The sequence below is a fragment of the Rhizophagus irregularis genome, chromosome 6 (assembly GCF_026210795.1).
Source record: "Rhizophagus irregularis chromosome 6, complete sequence".
NCBI classification, from domain to species: Eukaryota; Fungi; Glomeromycota; class Glomeromycetes; order Glomerales; family Glomeraceae; genus Rhizophagus; species Rhizophagus irregularis.
In genome coordinates, this window is record NC_089434.1 from 415,436 (window position 1) to 432,998 (window position 17,563).

Sequence of the window (17,563 nt, forward strand, 5' to 3'; positions counted from 1 at the left end):
ATTAATTTATTTGAGTACGAAAATTTTTTAATACTAGTACTCATAAAATAAAATTTAATTTGCTGTGTCACATTACAAACCAATTAAATTTAAGAAGGTTTGACTCGGGTCTTAGGTTAAGGACGCTCTTACTAAATTCGTTTGTACTTATAGTTACATGATAGTCACACAACATTTGGTAATACATAAAACGGATGAAAAACTCCGCTTCTAGAATTTTTTTAAGCTACAAAATCTTTTTTTTTTTATAGTTTAAACATTTTATAAGAAAATTACATTATGTCTTATATTCGAAGAGAATTAGTTGCTGCTTCAATTAATAGAGCAAATGTATCAATAGATTATAATATTTATGATAATATACATAAAATACATGAATTTAAAAAACAAACTATACTTGCTGATAATTTTCTTACAAATGATGAAAAAACTTATGCAATAAAAGATTTGAATAAGACATATGACAAGAATAAAATTAATTATAATTCGGGAACAAGAAGAATTTGTGAAACTTGTAACCAAGAATGCTTAGCTACATTATATTGTGAATATTGTGTTCAAAATTATTTAAAAGCAAACTTTTCAAATTGGACATCTGGAAATAATGATATTGATAATTTAATACAAAAATGTCAAATCGAAGCACTTCATCCACAGATGATAATTGAATGGATTCCATATAATAATTTACAAAATATTAAATATTTAACAAAAGGTGGATTTTCTGAAATTTATACAACAGTTTGGATTGATGGAGGTTATACAGAATGGGATTCCAAAGAACAAAAATTAATAAGATTTGGAAGACAAAAAGTAATACTTAAAGGTTTAGAAAATGTTGAAAATGCAAATCAAAGATGGTTTGAAGAGGTTTGTAATTTAATGATATTTTATTATTACTTTCAATTTAGTAAATATATAATAAAATTTTATTATAAACATATATAGGCTGAATCACACTTAAAAATAAGCAATAAATCTCCAGTAATTGTTCAATGTTATGGTTTAACACAAAATCCATCAAATGGAAATTATATGCTTGTAATAGAGAAAGCAGATATAGATTTAAGAAAATATCTACAACAAACTCAAAATCAACTTACATGGAAAGAAAGAATAAAAGTTGCTTATGATATAATTGTTGCACTAAGTGTTATTCATAGGGAGAATGCAATTCATAGAGATTTGCATTCTGGAAATATATTGTATTCGGAACTATATCAACAATGGTTTATTAGTGATCTTGGATTTTGTGGACCTGCTGATAAATCATCAGAAAGTATATATGGTAATCTTCCTTACATAGCACCAGAAGTTATTTCTGGAAAGAAAACTACAATAAAATCTGATATTTATAGTATTGGAATGTTAATGTGGGAAATTTCATCTGGACAACCCCCTTTTAGTTATTATGAAAATTATTATAATCTTGCATTGAATATAATTAATGGAATGAGACCAAAAGTAATATCAGGAACTCCTTTAAAATATGAAAATTTAATGAAACAATGTTGGGATGCTGATCCATTAAAAAGACCTGAAATTGGTACACTTTTTGATGGAATTTATGAAATTCTACAATTTTATCAAAATATATCAAATGAAATACTTCAACAAGAAACAAATAAGAATTTAGAAAGAAACAAACTAATAAACAACTCAATGTCAAAACATGTAAGTAGCAAATTATTTACAAGTAACATTCATCAATTTAAAAATTTACCGGAACCAAGAAATGCAACAGAAGGTATATTTTAGTATTTATTATATTTATTAACAATTAATAGTTGTTTTTAAAAATATTAATATTGTTTTTAATTTAAATAATAATAGAAGAACAAGAAGGTAAAAATAATGGATATGTATTAGAAATATGTGAAATATTTGATTATTTTTTCTAACTTTAAAAAAAAAATATTTTATAGCATTTCATAGTAAATCATATGATTGCTTTAATATTCCTGATAATAGTAAGTAATTAAATATATTGATATATACAATGCAAATTATTAATTATTTTTTATTATTACTAGTTGAAGATTTTAACAATTCAAGTAATCAAAATTATGCTGGTGCTTCCAATTTAAAAGGTAATTAATTTTTAATAATATGAATACATAGTAGCCATTTGATTTTAATTTGTAATAATTATAATTATTGATGTCCTTAAATAATTTTAGATGATAGTGAAGAATTATCTAAATCATTTAATGAATTACAAATAAATTCAAATGAAGGTAAATAATCATTCTATTTTGATTATAAATTTATATCTTGAAATTTAATATATTTTACATTTATTTAGACAATCAAATTAATTATGGAAAAGAAATTGTTGAACAACAACAAATAAAGCAATATAATCTCAACATTGATGGTACGTAAAATTGCAACAATAACTAATTATATAATATTCATTTTATATATCTTTTTTTTTATAGATGATGATGAAACTTATGATGATAAAAATTTTCATTCAGAAGAAGAAGATGTGTTCGAAATTCCGGATGGCAAGTATTTCATATTACCATTATATTCTTTATATTTTTGCAAGAAAAATAACTATATTTATTTTGTTTTTTATTTATTAATTGATTAATTAATTTAGATGGATTTTAAATTATTTAATTTCCGACGGATTATATTTTTTTTTATTTAGAATTATTTAAACACTAAGTATAGAGTAGGTAAATTTTTTACAAGGTTCTTAGTTTGTAATTTAAATAATTCACTATTTTATTATTATTGTTATATAACTTCGTTATTCATTAAATAAATAGTTTAACTTTTTCGATAACATAAAATTTTTAATTTACTGCAAATAAAATTATTTTGTATATGGGAGTGGGAAGTTTAATACTAATTTAATGAGTTTATAATAAATAGGTCGTAACGATAGGGCCAGTTAATGAATAAAATTTTTATATTTGAACAAAGTGGATATGATTTGTTCGTTAAATTGTGTTTCAATAATATAAAGTAAAATGGAAGTACAAAAATATTTCAGCTTTCTATCAATTTATCACGTGAATTTTTAGCTTAATGATCGATCAAATTAATGACCATCATAATGCCGGCTGAAATTACATTCAATCACGTGATATTGTCGTTAACGATCATGGATATTGATATAAATGCAGTATTTGATTAATATATAATTTAATGATTATTACAAAATATTATTATTAACAAATTAAATGTGTGGAATGTATGGATAATTTAATAACAATGTTAAAATTTGAGTTACAATTTATTTCATCATTGATTGCAACGTAATATTTATTTTATTCCCATTTATTAATATTTGGATAAGTAACATTAGTTATTATTGTTCATTTATTAGGAATATGCGGGATTTTGCTGACCGATATTTTTATGAGACATTCAATATCAGTATTAGTAGCATTAATTCCTATTGGTCACCGCAGTATTCCCAATAAATAACTCAGTTATTGGGATGTCGGCCTTCGACCGATATCTCTATTCCCCCGTCCAATAACTATTTATTATGGATTTTTATATTCGTCCATTAAATGTGTACACAATTATTACCATATAAATTACAAGGCTAAAACATTAAACTCTAGACTCTTCTATTTAGATGAGAATGGTTACTAACTAATTATTCAGATACGCCATAATACTCAGAAATTCATATTTGAGCTTGCGTATAAATAATTTCTTTTGTGATAATTCCTACCGAGATTTTAGATACTGACGATATTGGCTGACATTTGGCCGCGGCCAAGAATTTTTTTGGCCAGTTTTGCCGGCCAAAATGGCCAAACGGCCAATGGCTAAAGCCAAATTTTGGCCAAATAACTTTTTTTGGTCAGTTTGGCCGGCCAAACTGGCAAGCCGGTACATTTGATATAGGTTGTATAGGTTTTCATAATTTAAATATATTACTTATACATAAAGGTTACTCAAAAAAAATTACTCATGCAAATAATTATTCATTATGACTTACAGTATATGACGTAACACACAATCCTAATGTTCATTTATATAACATAAATGATATAAAATAGGCCTTCTCTTCTCTTTTCTTTAAAAATGATAAACATGGTTGAATAATTCTTCGATAAGTAACTCATCAGATAAAACTAATATCTTCACCTAATTAGGTCTTTTTATTAGGTCTTCTCTTCGATTAGAAAGTATGTAGGTTGGAAGTGTGGGGACTGTGGGTTGTGTATGGGTGGCGTTTTCTCTCTTTCCCTCGCTCTTTCCACTTTCCCTTCCTTTCCCTTTCACTTATTCCCTCGCTCTTTCCCTTCCCTTCTTTTCCTTTTCCCTTATTCCCTCGCTCTTTCCCCTTTCCCTCCCTTTCTTCCCCTTCCCCTTCCCCTTTCTCATTCTTCCTCTTTCCCTTTCCCTATTCCCTTGCTCTTTCTCTCTCTCCTCTCTCGTTTTTCCTTCCCTTTATGTATATATATTCCAGCCCTGATCAATGTTGCTGCACCTCAACGTTGGTGATTAAGTGATAACAAGCTTTTTAAAAGACTTGGATAAGTCAGTAACAAATATTAACGATTTGTTCACTTTTATTAAACATAGCTAAATTAAAATAGAACTTATATACTATATTTTTAATTTTCGCAAATACATGTTTCAAAGATCATTAATTAGTAGAACTAAAATTTATTGATTAAATTCAAATGAGACAAATGCATATTGTATACGAAAGTTAATTTTAACTTTAATTAAATATAGGTCATTTAAACTTTATTATAGCTTTTAATAATTGTAACAACAAGCTAAAATTAAATAATAAATTTTAACTTTTGATTTCAGTTATTAAGTCGGCACTAAAAGGGCTCCTAGTAAAATGCTTTCAAACTTTATAATTGTAATATTACTCCAAGACTTCAATGTAGTTTGTAGGAATTAATTCGATTTTGTCAGGACAAGATTTTTTACGTGTTTATTATATATATATACATTAAAACTACAAATTAGGTTATAGGTATAATTTTATTTATTCATAATTGAAAATTTTATTCAAATGATTAAGTTTAAAAACTTTTAAATTATTTGAATAAAAAAATGGATATTTAGGAATTAAATTAGTAGTTATTAAATCATAAATCACATTCACGTTCAATCGGAATTACGTAACTAGTGACTAGTCGATAATCGAACCGAGTGTTAATATTTGTTTAAATTTTAAAATATGTTTTCATAAATTATTCTGTATATATTTTACTATTAAAATGAAATAAATATGAATGATATTATTTCTTAATGCGATCCCCTTATTGAATTCTTTGTATTTTTTCTTTTCTTGAAATCTTTTAAAGTTTACATGATGACAAGAAATTTTTTCATTATTGCTAATACGGACATTTTACTTTTTAAACGAAAAAAAATTAATTTTATTTAAAAAGCAATTAAAGAATGTACTTGCAAATTTTGCAATTATCAAAGCAATGTAAAAAAATTTTGATTCAATCTATTTCGTGAATTGATCTAAAAAACAAAAATATTAGTTATATTTTCATATTACTAATCGTTAATTCTTGTCAAAATATTAGACTTAATTTTTTAAATAACGCATGACGACTGGTTACATAACGTTTAAGCAAGTCCCTTTTGTTCGTCTAAAAATAATATCGTTAAATGTTTCTGACAATTTTATAATCTTTATTAATTTCAAAAGAATTCAGCAGTTTTTAATTAGTACTGTATTTATTATTTTTTTTTTTTATCATATATCAGCGAGAGAAAGTAAACACAAATTATACATCTTTTATATCGTAATTGTGATTGTGATTTCGATTTATTTTTTATTTTATAATCATAAAAAACTTATAAAATCTTAAAAAAAAATACATAATAAAATCATAGAGAAGAGGGAGATAAAAAAGTAAAATAGAACGCGATCGGGATAAACGAAGAAAGTGAACCGAAAAAAAATTTTAATATATATATACTCTGTACAAACGAAAATTAAAAAAACGCGAACGGGAATAAACGAAAAGAGATGCGAAGGACGAAAAAAATAAAAGTTTGATATATATATACTCTGTAATAAATGATAATTTTAATTATCATTATCATTTATGTATTTTTCAAAATCAAAAAATTCTTCCAATGAGGAGAAAGGATTAGAAGTCTCGGTACTTTTGACGTAATGAGGTTTAGTACTTTTTTCATCAAAGATGAAAATCGGGGGTTTACGATTCTCGGCACTTTCGGTGGGTATCGAGACTACTGGTGGGGTTACTTTCAAAATATGTTCATCGTGAGCATATTTTATAAAATCATTCTTCACCTCGTTAGGTAAAGATTTCCATATCTTACTCGCATTTTTCATACGTTCTTGCGAATTTTGGTTTTTATATTTGCGAGTATAAAATTTTACGAATATTGAGAACCCATTCGCGGGTCTTGAACGATTATTACGACGAATTTTCATAATTGTGAGCCGGCTAAAGAAAAATGATGAGCTAAAAATCTTTGCTGTTTTATATCATTTATTTTCATTGCTGACTTTTATAAAAAAAAAAAATGTCTTAAAAATTTGAAGCATTGAAAGAAAACTCCATAGAAAAACAAATTCATTAGTATATTGCGTCAATAAGCATTAAAAATTTCATTATATTTCATTATTTTCGAGATGATGCAATTAATTTGATTACAAAAGAAAATAGATCATTAAAGAAATTAAATTTACTAAAGAAACTTTTGTCAAAAGTTCGCGATAAGCAAAAACGCGACAAGGGCGCATTTCATGATCGAAATAACAAGGGTATATGGAAAAAATAAAACTTCGCCAAATGAGAATAATATGTGAAATGTAGTATGATTAATCGGGGATGATTCGATTTTTAAAAAAGAAAAAAAAAAAGATTTTTGATCAATCTTTTTTACATTTCGATCTAATTTTAGAAGATATAGACTATATTTGTTAATTAGAAGTATTAATTTATAACAATGAAAAAATTTGATGTATTATACAAAAGGTTTTATTTAGAAATTATTTATTTTTTCTTTTCATATTTTTTTAAAGGAATATAGAAATTAATGACTTACACGTTAACGTGTGTAAAAAAATTTGCTAAAATTAGCAGCACAAGTATTGGATTGTGATTGGCTAACATAATAGATCTGCATAAGTAATAGTCAGCTGATTTTCCTTTTTTGTAATTTTTAAATTATGGCACTTTTATTAAAGCAGTAGTAATGAAATTATATGATTAAGGTGGCTAATTTTATAATTTTATTAAAAGTGTTAGTGGAATCTGACGATTATTCCAGGAAAGGAAATACATTTCTTTTTAAATATTTATATTCTTTCCTTCCGTTTAAGGAATAGATATAGATTGATAATCAAACTTGTAGATTGACGTAAATCTTTGTCATAATGATTATGTACAGTATGCATCAAAAAAAAATGCTTTTATTGCTTTTATTACTTTTATTGCAATAACAAAGATCAAAAGAAAATTATTCCAAAAATATTTAAAATAATAATATACTAAACTATTAGTACTCGCAATACGTCACAAAAATCTCTAGTCAATTTATAGTAAAAGACGTTAAACATTCATTTAATATTTGTTAAGAAGGCCCAAGGATGCATTAAAACTCAAATTATTAATAATTTTTTCTAAATCTATCATATCATTTTCATGGGGTTTTTACAGAAATTACGGATAAAAATTTTTAACAATGTATTACGATCAAATATCTAACGCTAACGGGAGTCTTTGGTACCAATTATTTACAAGATTATTGGATTAAGTTCAATGAGGTGAGCTTTCTATTCTTTTATTTTGTCAAAGTTAATGTTTTTTAAATGAAATAGCTAGCGAATTGCGATTTTTTAAAAATAGCTGTAAACGGGAAAAAATAGGAACGACTTTTTAAAACCATAAAATTTGTAGTTATTTCGCGGGAAGCCGTGGCATTGATCATCCCGGCTCCACTTGACTACGAGAGGTGGATATAACTACCATGGAGAAAAAACGTCTTGCGTACAATTTTTAACTACTGACCTTTTAACTTATACTTTTAACTAAACATCATCCATAAAAATATTAAGGATTACTATTAGGAAACATGGTATAACGTTTGGTTATATTATGATGAACCAAACGTAACCATTGTTATACAGTTAGTCCTAGTTATCAATTTTTATTACTTTAATGATATAATACATTATTAATGTGAAGTAGTAATTATGAAAGACCAGTTAAACAAATAACGATCATATGATATCAAAGCTGCACAAATTTCGGAGTCACTTATTTTTTGTTAGATCAAAGTCATCCATTAAGAATTTTCCAACGTTTAAGTCAGTATCACCTAAAAATATTATTACAATAACGTAGAAAAACTGCATGGAATAAATTAAATACCTTTAATTTTACAATTATTAAATACTGTATTTTAACGAAAATTCGCTGTTTGATATTTGAACGCGTTAATTACATTCAAAAAAATATATGAATGACAAAAAATCAACTTTTCTAAGTTATATTACTACGATATATCAGGCCAGTCTAGTTATATTACATGATTTATTTACTGCATACAATAAAAGAAAGTTATCGATGCAACAACTCGTTAAACAATATTAGTGAAAAACATTAATCTTTAGTACTACAACAAATATTAAAGAATGTATCAAACGGATACTTAACTTTCTCTAAATAACGACAATATTAAAAGTTTACCCATCTACCCGTGCAAAAAAAAAATAAAAATAAAAATAAAATAACGAAACCCGTTATTGTCAGAATAATAATCCTAAACTATATATCAGATTTTTGGAAGAATCCATATAATATTATATAATAAATTTATTAAAAAAAAATTGTCAGATAAAATTAAAACGATTAAAAAGTCATCGTTAAATAATAAGAATTGTAAAAATTATTACCAAAAAATACTAGCCAATAACCCTGCTGGCGTCGCTACTGGCGTTGCTCCGAGTTGGCGGGTTTAATATTTTTAACTTTCTTATACAGAACGCTTTATTGAATTAAATTGCGTAATAATTTATTCAACAAAACAGTAGCAGATAACCTTTCGCTATACCATAGCCCTGTACCGGATCGCATCCAATCAATTTTGGTGTTCACCTCAAATCGACACGTGACAGCTAATCATATTACTTTCTTTTCCGGTCCGAACGATCCGATCTAGAACTGAACAGGGCTCATACCCTATAAAAAAATTTTCTGGGAAAAATTCCGATAAATGATCATTTTTCTAATTGTATTCCAAGAAAACTCCGACATGTGATCTATTTTCTAAGAAAATTTTTTATAGGGATACCGAAGTGTAGGATTCTTATCTAATACATATAGAAATAAAACAACAATTGCATATGTCTTCCTTATACCCATCCATGATCACCGATAATTTGGTCGACTAAACTTAAATCCTTTTGATAAAATAAACGAAACTGTACGACATAATCTCTAATTGATAATTATATGACCCTATATACTACTAAATAATCTCTCATTGTTATTTTCAATTTCTGTCAACCCTAAATCCAAATTTTCATATTTTCTTTTAATTCTTTCAGTCCTTCATATTTGCCATGACTTTTTCAAAAATATCGTATTCCCTGCCGTTTATAAATCTATTCTATTTAATTCATCGTCTTTTACTGTCATAAATGAGAGTATGCGACTATTATTTACCTTCTTCCTTTATTTTATCTCTATACATTAATAATGTCAACGACCTTATCGGTTTAATATTGTTAATATAAAAGTAGATAATTTATGGACAAACCGCAGCATCAAAATGATCACATGTTTTAAAGCTGCACGTTGATATTATTATTTATTATTATTGAAAATATATGAATAGCGGCAATTCAACTTTAATAAGTCGAAATTTAGGCCATAGGAGTTAGTACACTACGAAACATCAGTATTCATTAAGATAAATTAACATCTACAAATCATTCAGAGTCAGCAAAACTTTTATCATGAATTTTGTTGATATTAGTGATAAATCATAAACAATGAAAACATCAATTCAATCTAATCTTTAGTAGTACAACGGTGATAACGAAGAATGTTCGATCTTTCTCTGACAATGGTAACGAATAATGATAAATTAGTTATAATGATTTAAGTTGGATTATCATTTTACTAAAAAAGGATTTCATTTATATAATTCATTTATTTATATTCGATTATTCGGAAAAACGATTTATTTGAAAAAATAGGTTTGAAACCATACCATTTACTTATTTAATCGTCATTGTAAGTCAAAATATTATGTAGATCCTTAATATTTTCTGATAATTTCAGGCGACATTAAAAAAATCTGGATTCCTGGATGCACAAATGCCGATTTCTTGTTACGTATAACAAGGGGTATTTAAAATTCATAAGTATTACAAGGGCGGATCTTTATTCCGCGCACGAGTGGGCTAGAAAAATTGTAACTTTGCTAGTAATTATTTACTAATAAATTTATAAGCATTACAAGGAAAGGAACAAATTTTATTCCGCGTCAGCTGATTAAAATTATAAATTGTACAAAGAAGGAAAAATTTTAACTCCGTGTCAGCTGATTAAACATGAGAGTATTACAAGAAAGGATCAAAATTTTATCTATTCCGCTCCCATGACGGCTTGTGGAAACGTAAATTCCGTAAAATTATCTTTTTATTTATAGATAATCAATATACTACAAAGGAGGATTATTCAACGCCACGAACAGGTCAAGGAAATCTCGTAAACTTTCTTAAAAATTGTCTTCTATTAAATTTATAAATAATGAAATTGGGTCAAATATTTTATTCCGCGCTCAAGTCTATTGGTTAGCATTTCTACAATTCAGATATTTATTTCGCGTCAACTGATTAAATATGAAATATTACAAAGTTTTTTTATTTCACGCCCATGATATTTCGCGTCAGCTGATTAAATATAAAGTATTACAGTCAAGGTTATTCCGCGCCCATGATAGGACATGGGAACGTAAACTTCCATAAAAATTGGTTATTGTAAATAGATTAGATGTAGATTTTTGTAATAAAATATCCAAAAAGTAAAGTATCATGGCGGTAATCTTTGAAATAATTACTATTTGTGGAAGTTATCTAATTCAAAATGAATAACCAAAAGTGAAGCTCAAAAGTGCTCACACTAATCTCAAAATAATTAAAGGATTTCTTATAAAAAGGCAACGATTTCACCTTATCATGACCATTAGCTTTTCCAACTGAAATTGCTTATAGTCATACACTTACCTAAAAATCAATCAAAATCATGAAGCAAAATTATATTTTTGTAATCGTTTTATTAGCTACACTTTCATTAATCAATGCTTTTCCGCATCAACTTCAAGAAAGAGACACTACTTTTGTTCCATGCCCTTCAGGATCTCCAAATCCAATCAAAGTAACAGTTAAACCTGATCCTCCACCAGTTACTGGATCCTTCGTTCTAAACGTTTCCGGAACACTAAAGACTGGTGTCATCTCCGCAGGTTCCAAACTTGTTGTTAAAGCTATAGGTGATGATGGTGAACTTTTGGATGATCCTATAGTCTATGATATGTGTGAATCATTGACATGCCCAACTAAGTATTTTGATGTTGTAGCATATCTTAAATCAAAAAACTTGCTTCCAACATTCAGTATCATAGTTCAAGTTTTGAGTGCTTCTGGTAAAACTTTAGGATGTTCTATAGGCACTGTTACTGGCGCTTAACTAATTTTTTTATGGTCTTTCTTTTTTGAATATAATTTTATATAGTCTTAACTGAATCTTACCAAATTTTTAAATTTGAAACAAAGTTCACTTTTAATTATGAATTTAGTTATTACAATTTGTACCATTTTTTTTATTCCTTATATTTTATAGTATTTTATTTATTTATTTTTTGTTGTATCAAAGCAAAAAAAGTTTTTAAATAAATATTATTATTATTATCGCTATTTATATATTATTTAGGATGTCTCCATTAAAGAATTGATAATTTAAAATTAAAGTTTATTAAATATTCATTAAGTAAAAATCATATGAATTTATTTATAATACTGTTCTTATATTACGCAGTCAGTCATTGATGACGGAAAGGAAGAAGTATTTTTTTTCTCATCATATAATTCAATTAATATATTTATTTAGGTCGATTATTGAATAATTAAATCAAAAATCGTAATTTATTTTATTTTTTTTTTTGTCATGACGATGATAAATTTTTTGACTGATATTGAAAAATTTCATGAATGGAACCAATTTAAAATAACCGAGAATATTCTAATACAAAAAGAAAATTTGTTATAAATTACAGATAAAATATTCTGATATCTATTTAAATTTTTGTACCGATTGTCGAAATAAAAGCGCCATAAAAATGTATAGAATTCACAGATTCGACCAATTTTTTAAATCAAATCCCGGAAATATTTCAATTTCGATTTCTTGACGCAAAATTTTGCTGAAAATATATTGCGTTACGTATATAATCACAATCACATGACTTAGTCCCTATAAAAAATGTTTATCCATGATTTCTCCGGGACTTTCGTAAAAATTCCGTGAAAATGATACATTCATGGATAATCCGTGAAAATTTCCATGATTTAAAGCTATAAATTGAGTATTATAAGAAACCATTCAATTTATTATTTTTACTAAAAAAGTCATAACTAAGAGAATTCTGTAGAAATGTAGAATTATAATTATCTTTTTTTTTTAATCATGTAATGATAGAGGTTTAAATAAAATATGTGGTTTAATAAAAAAAAATTTAAATGAAAGAAATTATTACGTAGCAATTTAGTTTTATTTTTATTTTTATTATATAGACTCTGGATCCGGGACTACAAGCAACTGCTAGCAGACCGAAATACATAATAACGATACAAAACTAAGCTAATGCGAGTTCGCCCAATCCTCTAGGAAACTGGGGAGGAACCGCCAAGCCTTTTTTCATTCGAATCCTAGGCAAAGCCGGATCAACCCATCGAACCAGACGCAGAAAAAAAAGAAACATTAAATGAAGAAGTAAGAAATCTATATTATAATACTTTGAAATAACGAAAAATATTCTATATATGGTAAAAGTGAATTATAAAAAGATTGTCTATTAATAAAAGTAGTCCAACCACCCATATGTAAATAATTCGACGTTGTAATGATGATCCATCTAGGGAAAAAATGGTCATTAGGTTTTTGTACTCCAAAGTATCGAATACATCATATCGATTCTGCTGATCACGTGTTCTAGTGATGCAACGTTGGACCGTAGATTGTAACGGTTGGGATAATGATGGGATATCAAAGATTGAGAATTCTTGTGAGCATTCTTACGTTTGTTGAGGGTGCGGCGCTTAGCACGGCGCATTTTAGATTTTTTTGTGTGAATTCCTTGACGTTTCTCCCATGCGGTCATGGATTCTGTGTGACGTTTCCTAACGATCGTGTAAAATTGGTTTCGAACCAGCAACATAATATCCATAACGATGGAATTAGTATGTGAAGATTTTCGCGTATGAGGGTGTATTAAATCTATTAAAGATTGAGAAACAATATTGTGAATGATAAGGTAAATAGGATGTGTTACATCCACTATACTAGGTTGTAAAATAGTCGCAGCATCCAAATCTCGTGGTGAGGTAGAGTTGGTGAAAAGGTGTTCATTCTGCCGATAATCGCTGATATATGAGTTGTTTGATTTCGACCAAAATGTCGTTTAAAGGTTGTATAAATTCCGGGAAAAAGCCCAAGTGACAATTTGTATCATCTTTGTGTCCACAAACGGGACATTTGATAGGTAAATCAACCGAAGTGTATAATGAGCGAACATCACCACACGGCAAAATTTTGATTTTGAAAGATGTTTTCTTGGACTTTTCTGAACTACAGCAGTAGGAAGTGGCATTATAATGCATCCAGGATCAGTAGATGAATGATTCGTAAATAATGGTTGTAATTTGAGTTAGTAGTAAAAGAATCAAAAGTAATAGCATCGATAATGTTGTGACAAAATTTTCTAAGGTCACGATCAATAGATCCAATAGAATCCCACAATGGTATCATCGTGGATTTAGAATTGATGATAATAGGTGAAGCATCTAGACCTTTAGTAGCTTCCGCATCAGCAAGGTCATTATAAGTATCACCTGAGTGCGCTTTGACTTTGTGAAAGAGAGGTTAATAGATTTTTTGTTGACAAGATGTTTAATAACTCGCCATATTTGGTGAATTTTCAGAACCTGTCTAATTGAGGTAAGGCAGTCGTTAACACGTCGAAATGTATTAATGCAGTTCATGGAATCTGTGTAAATCGAAACATCTGAGTTGTAAGGGCACGCTAAAACGGCCGTTAGGATAGTAAAACTTTCCGCTTTAGTTGAAGAAGGTGTCAGAATTGTACTTCCATAAAAAGTGTAAAGAGGATTATTGTCAGTTCGGTCTATGTTAATCCATCCAAAACCCATATTAGTGGTTTTATGTGTGTTAAGGTTATTAGACGTTAAGCCAGGCGGGCGTAATGCATCATCTATATAAAAGTTAAGATTCTGTCTACTTGAAAGAAGGTCTGTTAAGGACAAGAGTTTATTAATAGTATTGGAATCACCCAAGAGAAAAGTTTGAATATCTGCTATCGCAGGGTTTGTTTGTATAGAAGTACCGCTGTAGTCGACGTCGATATTAAGAGAAGTCGAAGGGCGATTCGGAGAGTTCATTTTGTAGATATTGAAGGCGCTGGCTCTTAACGTAACCAGTGATTGTTGTAAGAAAATACAGTTTTTCGGTAAAAGTGATATGTTGAGTTTTGTAAGATTTGCCGTGAACGTCAATTTTATATAATTGAAGATCTCTATAATAAGGAATATGTAAATTGCAATCATTACATGGCTTGAGGATTGGGACATAATGTTGTGGTGTATGTTAATTAAGGATATCTTCAGAACTACATGAGGAATAAAGTGTTCTCTGTAAGTAATAGAACAACAATTAATCTCGTTGACTTGTCGATAGTTTTTCCATAGATAACATCGTTATCTGGAAGTGACCAAGAGCTTGTCCATTCATTTTTCGGACGATGGTGTAATTTGTTAACAATTTTCGGATGTATGTATGAAGTAACAATTTAGTGTAATAATAAATAAGGAATAGATCAGGCGCAAGTATGTCACGGGGTTTTCATTTTGATCCGTATTTTATATTTCCATTTTCACGGATATAATATTTCTTAGCTTATAATTTGTTATCTGATAAATTTTAAGTTATCATATCAGTAAATACATAGTATAGCTTTCAACCTTTTATGAATTAATATACTAATTAAATTATTAAAATTTTTGATGTTGATTTTGATTCTTCTATTATACACAGTGAAATTCGATATAACGGAATTTATTAGTAAATTCTCGATAATGGCTATAACGGAACAAATAACGAATCAGTTATATTTAAAAATTATTCGATTTACCGGATCACGTGACGATTCACGGTTTTAAAACCAATAAAATTAGCAGCAAGTATGATGACCTTTTAAAGAAATTTTAGTGGAATACGCAAGCTTTGAAGACTCAGATGAAATTTTTTTGACTAGGAATGTTGAAAATATTGAATATTGAACACTTTATAAGGTTGTAATATAAATAGAATTTCCTAAATAAGATTGTTTGTTTGGAAATATTAATATATGTGAAACCCCTAAAAATAAATCGAAATCTTTTTTTTTACAATTTAATCACGAACTTTTTTATTGAAAATATGTCTAATAGTGAAGTAAGAAAAGCAAAAACAGGGTAGGATAGATGTTTTTTTTAAGTTTTAGTTAATTTCAATGTATAAAATTTCTCAAATAATGTTTTAAATAAAAAAATAATCTAAATTTTCAATGTTCCTCACAAATAAAAACTTGATATAACGGAATTTCATATGATTTATATATAAAATCCGGTATATCGAAATTTTTTGATATATCGGAAGTCTCGATATACCAGATATGTTTACTGGAATGGATGGTTCCGTTATATCGAATTTCACTGTGTATTAAGAAAAAAAAGATTAATATTCGATGGTAGTACAAATTATCAAGTATTCAATAAAAATTTTTTTTTCTCAAAAAAAAAAAGTAATAAACAACAATACTTTTAAATTATCGAACGTTCTCCAATCTTATTACAAATTATTAAAATTTATTCGCGATATTAGACTTAACCATAGTAAAGTTAATAAAATTAATAATATTACACATAATAATAAAATTGGATAGGTTCCATACTAATTAAATTAGTGAGTAGTGATTCAATTTCCATTAATTTTTATAATTATTGTTATGTATCTATATAATTAAAAACAATCTCGCTAAAAAAAAATTCGTTAATATCAAAAAAAAATTTCACTCAAATTTATTAGTCGGAAATAAGAGTATATATTTTCACAATTGAGTCTACAGAGGATGCAGAGTATAATTTACTGGTTAATACTATATAATTATGCTAATTTTATGCAATACTTACAAAACTTTATAGTATAGTAACAAAATATAGTATTTTAATTATTTTATGATTTGCGCAGAGTTTACTTCATCATAATTGAATTTAAATCATCTGAAATTCGACCACTAACATTACAGTATTAATATGCTGATGTGCGTTACACAAAAAAAATTGTAAAAAAAATTTTCAAGTATTTCAAGAACAGTATTTTCGGATATATCCTTGTGTATTTTAATATTTGTATATGATGTGATATTTATCTGAGTATTCATGTATACTCAGCAAAAAATACTGAGTTTTGCAGTTCATAATTTTGCGAAACCAGACCAAAATCACGCTATACTGAACTCAGCTGACAATATACTAAACTCAGCTAGGCAAGTAGACTCAATTGTAAAAGGAATTACCGCGGAAATAATATTGAAAAAAACAATCTAAATAAACAAAAATAGTTCTCAAAAGTTCTCACTAAGTCAAAAAAATTTTCACGCGAATTTATTAGTCAGATCTCACTAAATATCGAAAAAGCCGTAGGACATAGTTCTATAGTGATCCAAACCAAAAAGAATAAACTATATTTTTGGGTTAAAAAAATTAAAAAGTTCCAAAAATTTTGATAAATTCCGATTAAAAAAAAAATCCCCTAAAAAAAAATCCAATAAAAATAAAACAAAAAAAAAGTATAAGAAAAAAATTTGGTGAAGTTAACCAAAAGAAACAATAATAATAAAAAGAGGGATAAAAAAATTAGGTAGTTTCGGTTTTACGGTAAAACTGAAAATAAAAAAAATTATTATTATAGAAATGGTCAGTCATGGTAAGTGGTAACTAAGTATACTTTTTTTTGTTAGTATTAATCTATCAGAATAAAAAAAAATCCATTTAAAATTTTAATTAACCGGAAATGTATTAGTTTAAAGATCGGTTATCGTAGTCAGTTAATTATGATAAATACGCAAGAATATCACATTTTTCAACATTACGCAATTCAAATTATTTATACAGGGTAATCTAAATATGACAATTTTTTAATTTTTTTAATTAGATAAGTTTACTTTTACGAAGTCGATTCAAGTTGGCTCAAGTCAGTTCAAGTCGGTTCAAGTCAGTTTGAGT

General features: G+C 27.2%; 3 protein-coding genes across 3 annotated transcripts; 2 read left to right on the forward strand and 1 right to left on the reverse strand.

The window, feature by feature from the left end:
- Window positions 1-223: 223 nt before the first annotated feature.
- On the forward strand, window positions 224-2,800 carry OCT59_025877 (uncharacterized protein). The gene is made up of 9 exons (XM_066142786.1): window positions 224-870; window positions 949-1,747; window positions 1,834-1,845; window positions 1,926-1,970; window positions 2,034-2,090; window positions 2,181-2,237; window positions 2,306-2,377; window positions 2,442-2,510; window positions 2,609-2,800. Exons 1-9 carry the CDS (start codon window positions 280-282, stop codon window positions 2,617-2,619), a joined length of 1,713 nt encoding a protein of 570 aa, XP_065992364.1. The 5' UTR covers window positions 224-279; the 3' UTR covers window positions 2,620-2,800.
- A 3,246-nt stretch (window positions 2,801-6,046) lies between these two features.
- OCT59_025878 (uncharacterized protein) lies at window positions 6,047-6,421 on the reverse strand (the record flags this gene model as incomplete). The annotated part of the gene is made up of 1 exon (XM_025325493.1): window positions 6,047-6,421. One exon carries the CDS (start codon window positions 6,419-6,421, stop codon window positions 6,047-6,049), a length of 375 nt encoding a protein of 124 aa, XP_025180979.1.
- A 4,828-nt stretch (window positions 6,422-11,249) lies between these two features.
- On the forward strand, window positions 11,250-11,693 carry OCT59_025879 (uncharacterized protein; the record flags this gene model as incomplete). The annotated part of the gene is made up of 1 exon (XM_025325492.1): window positions 11,250-11,693. One exon carries the CDS (start codon window positions 11,250-11,252, stop codon window positions 11,691-11,693), a length of 444 nt encoding a protein of 147 aa, XP_025180978.1.
- Between the last annotated feature and the right edge of the window lie 5,870 nt (window positions 11,694-17,563).

Bases quoted from the DNA above. Each gene is read 5' to 3' on its own strand.
- OCT59_025877 (XM_066142786.1), top strand. From the start codon at position 280: ATGTCTTATATTCGAAGAGAATTAGTTGCTGCTTCAATTAATAGAGCA. The intron at 871-948 runs GTTTGTAATTTA...AAACATATATAG, and splicing joins ATCAAAGATGGTTTGAAGAG to GCTGAATCACACTTAAAAAT. The intron at 2,091-2,180 runs GTAATTAATTTT...AAATAATTTTAG, and splicing joins TGGTGCTTCCAATTTAAAAG to ATGATAGTGAAGAATTATCT.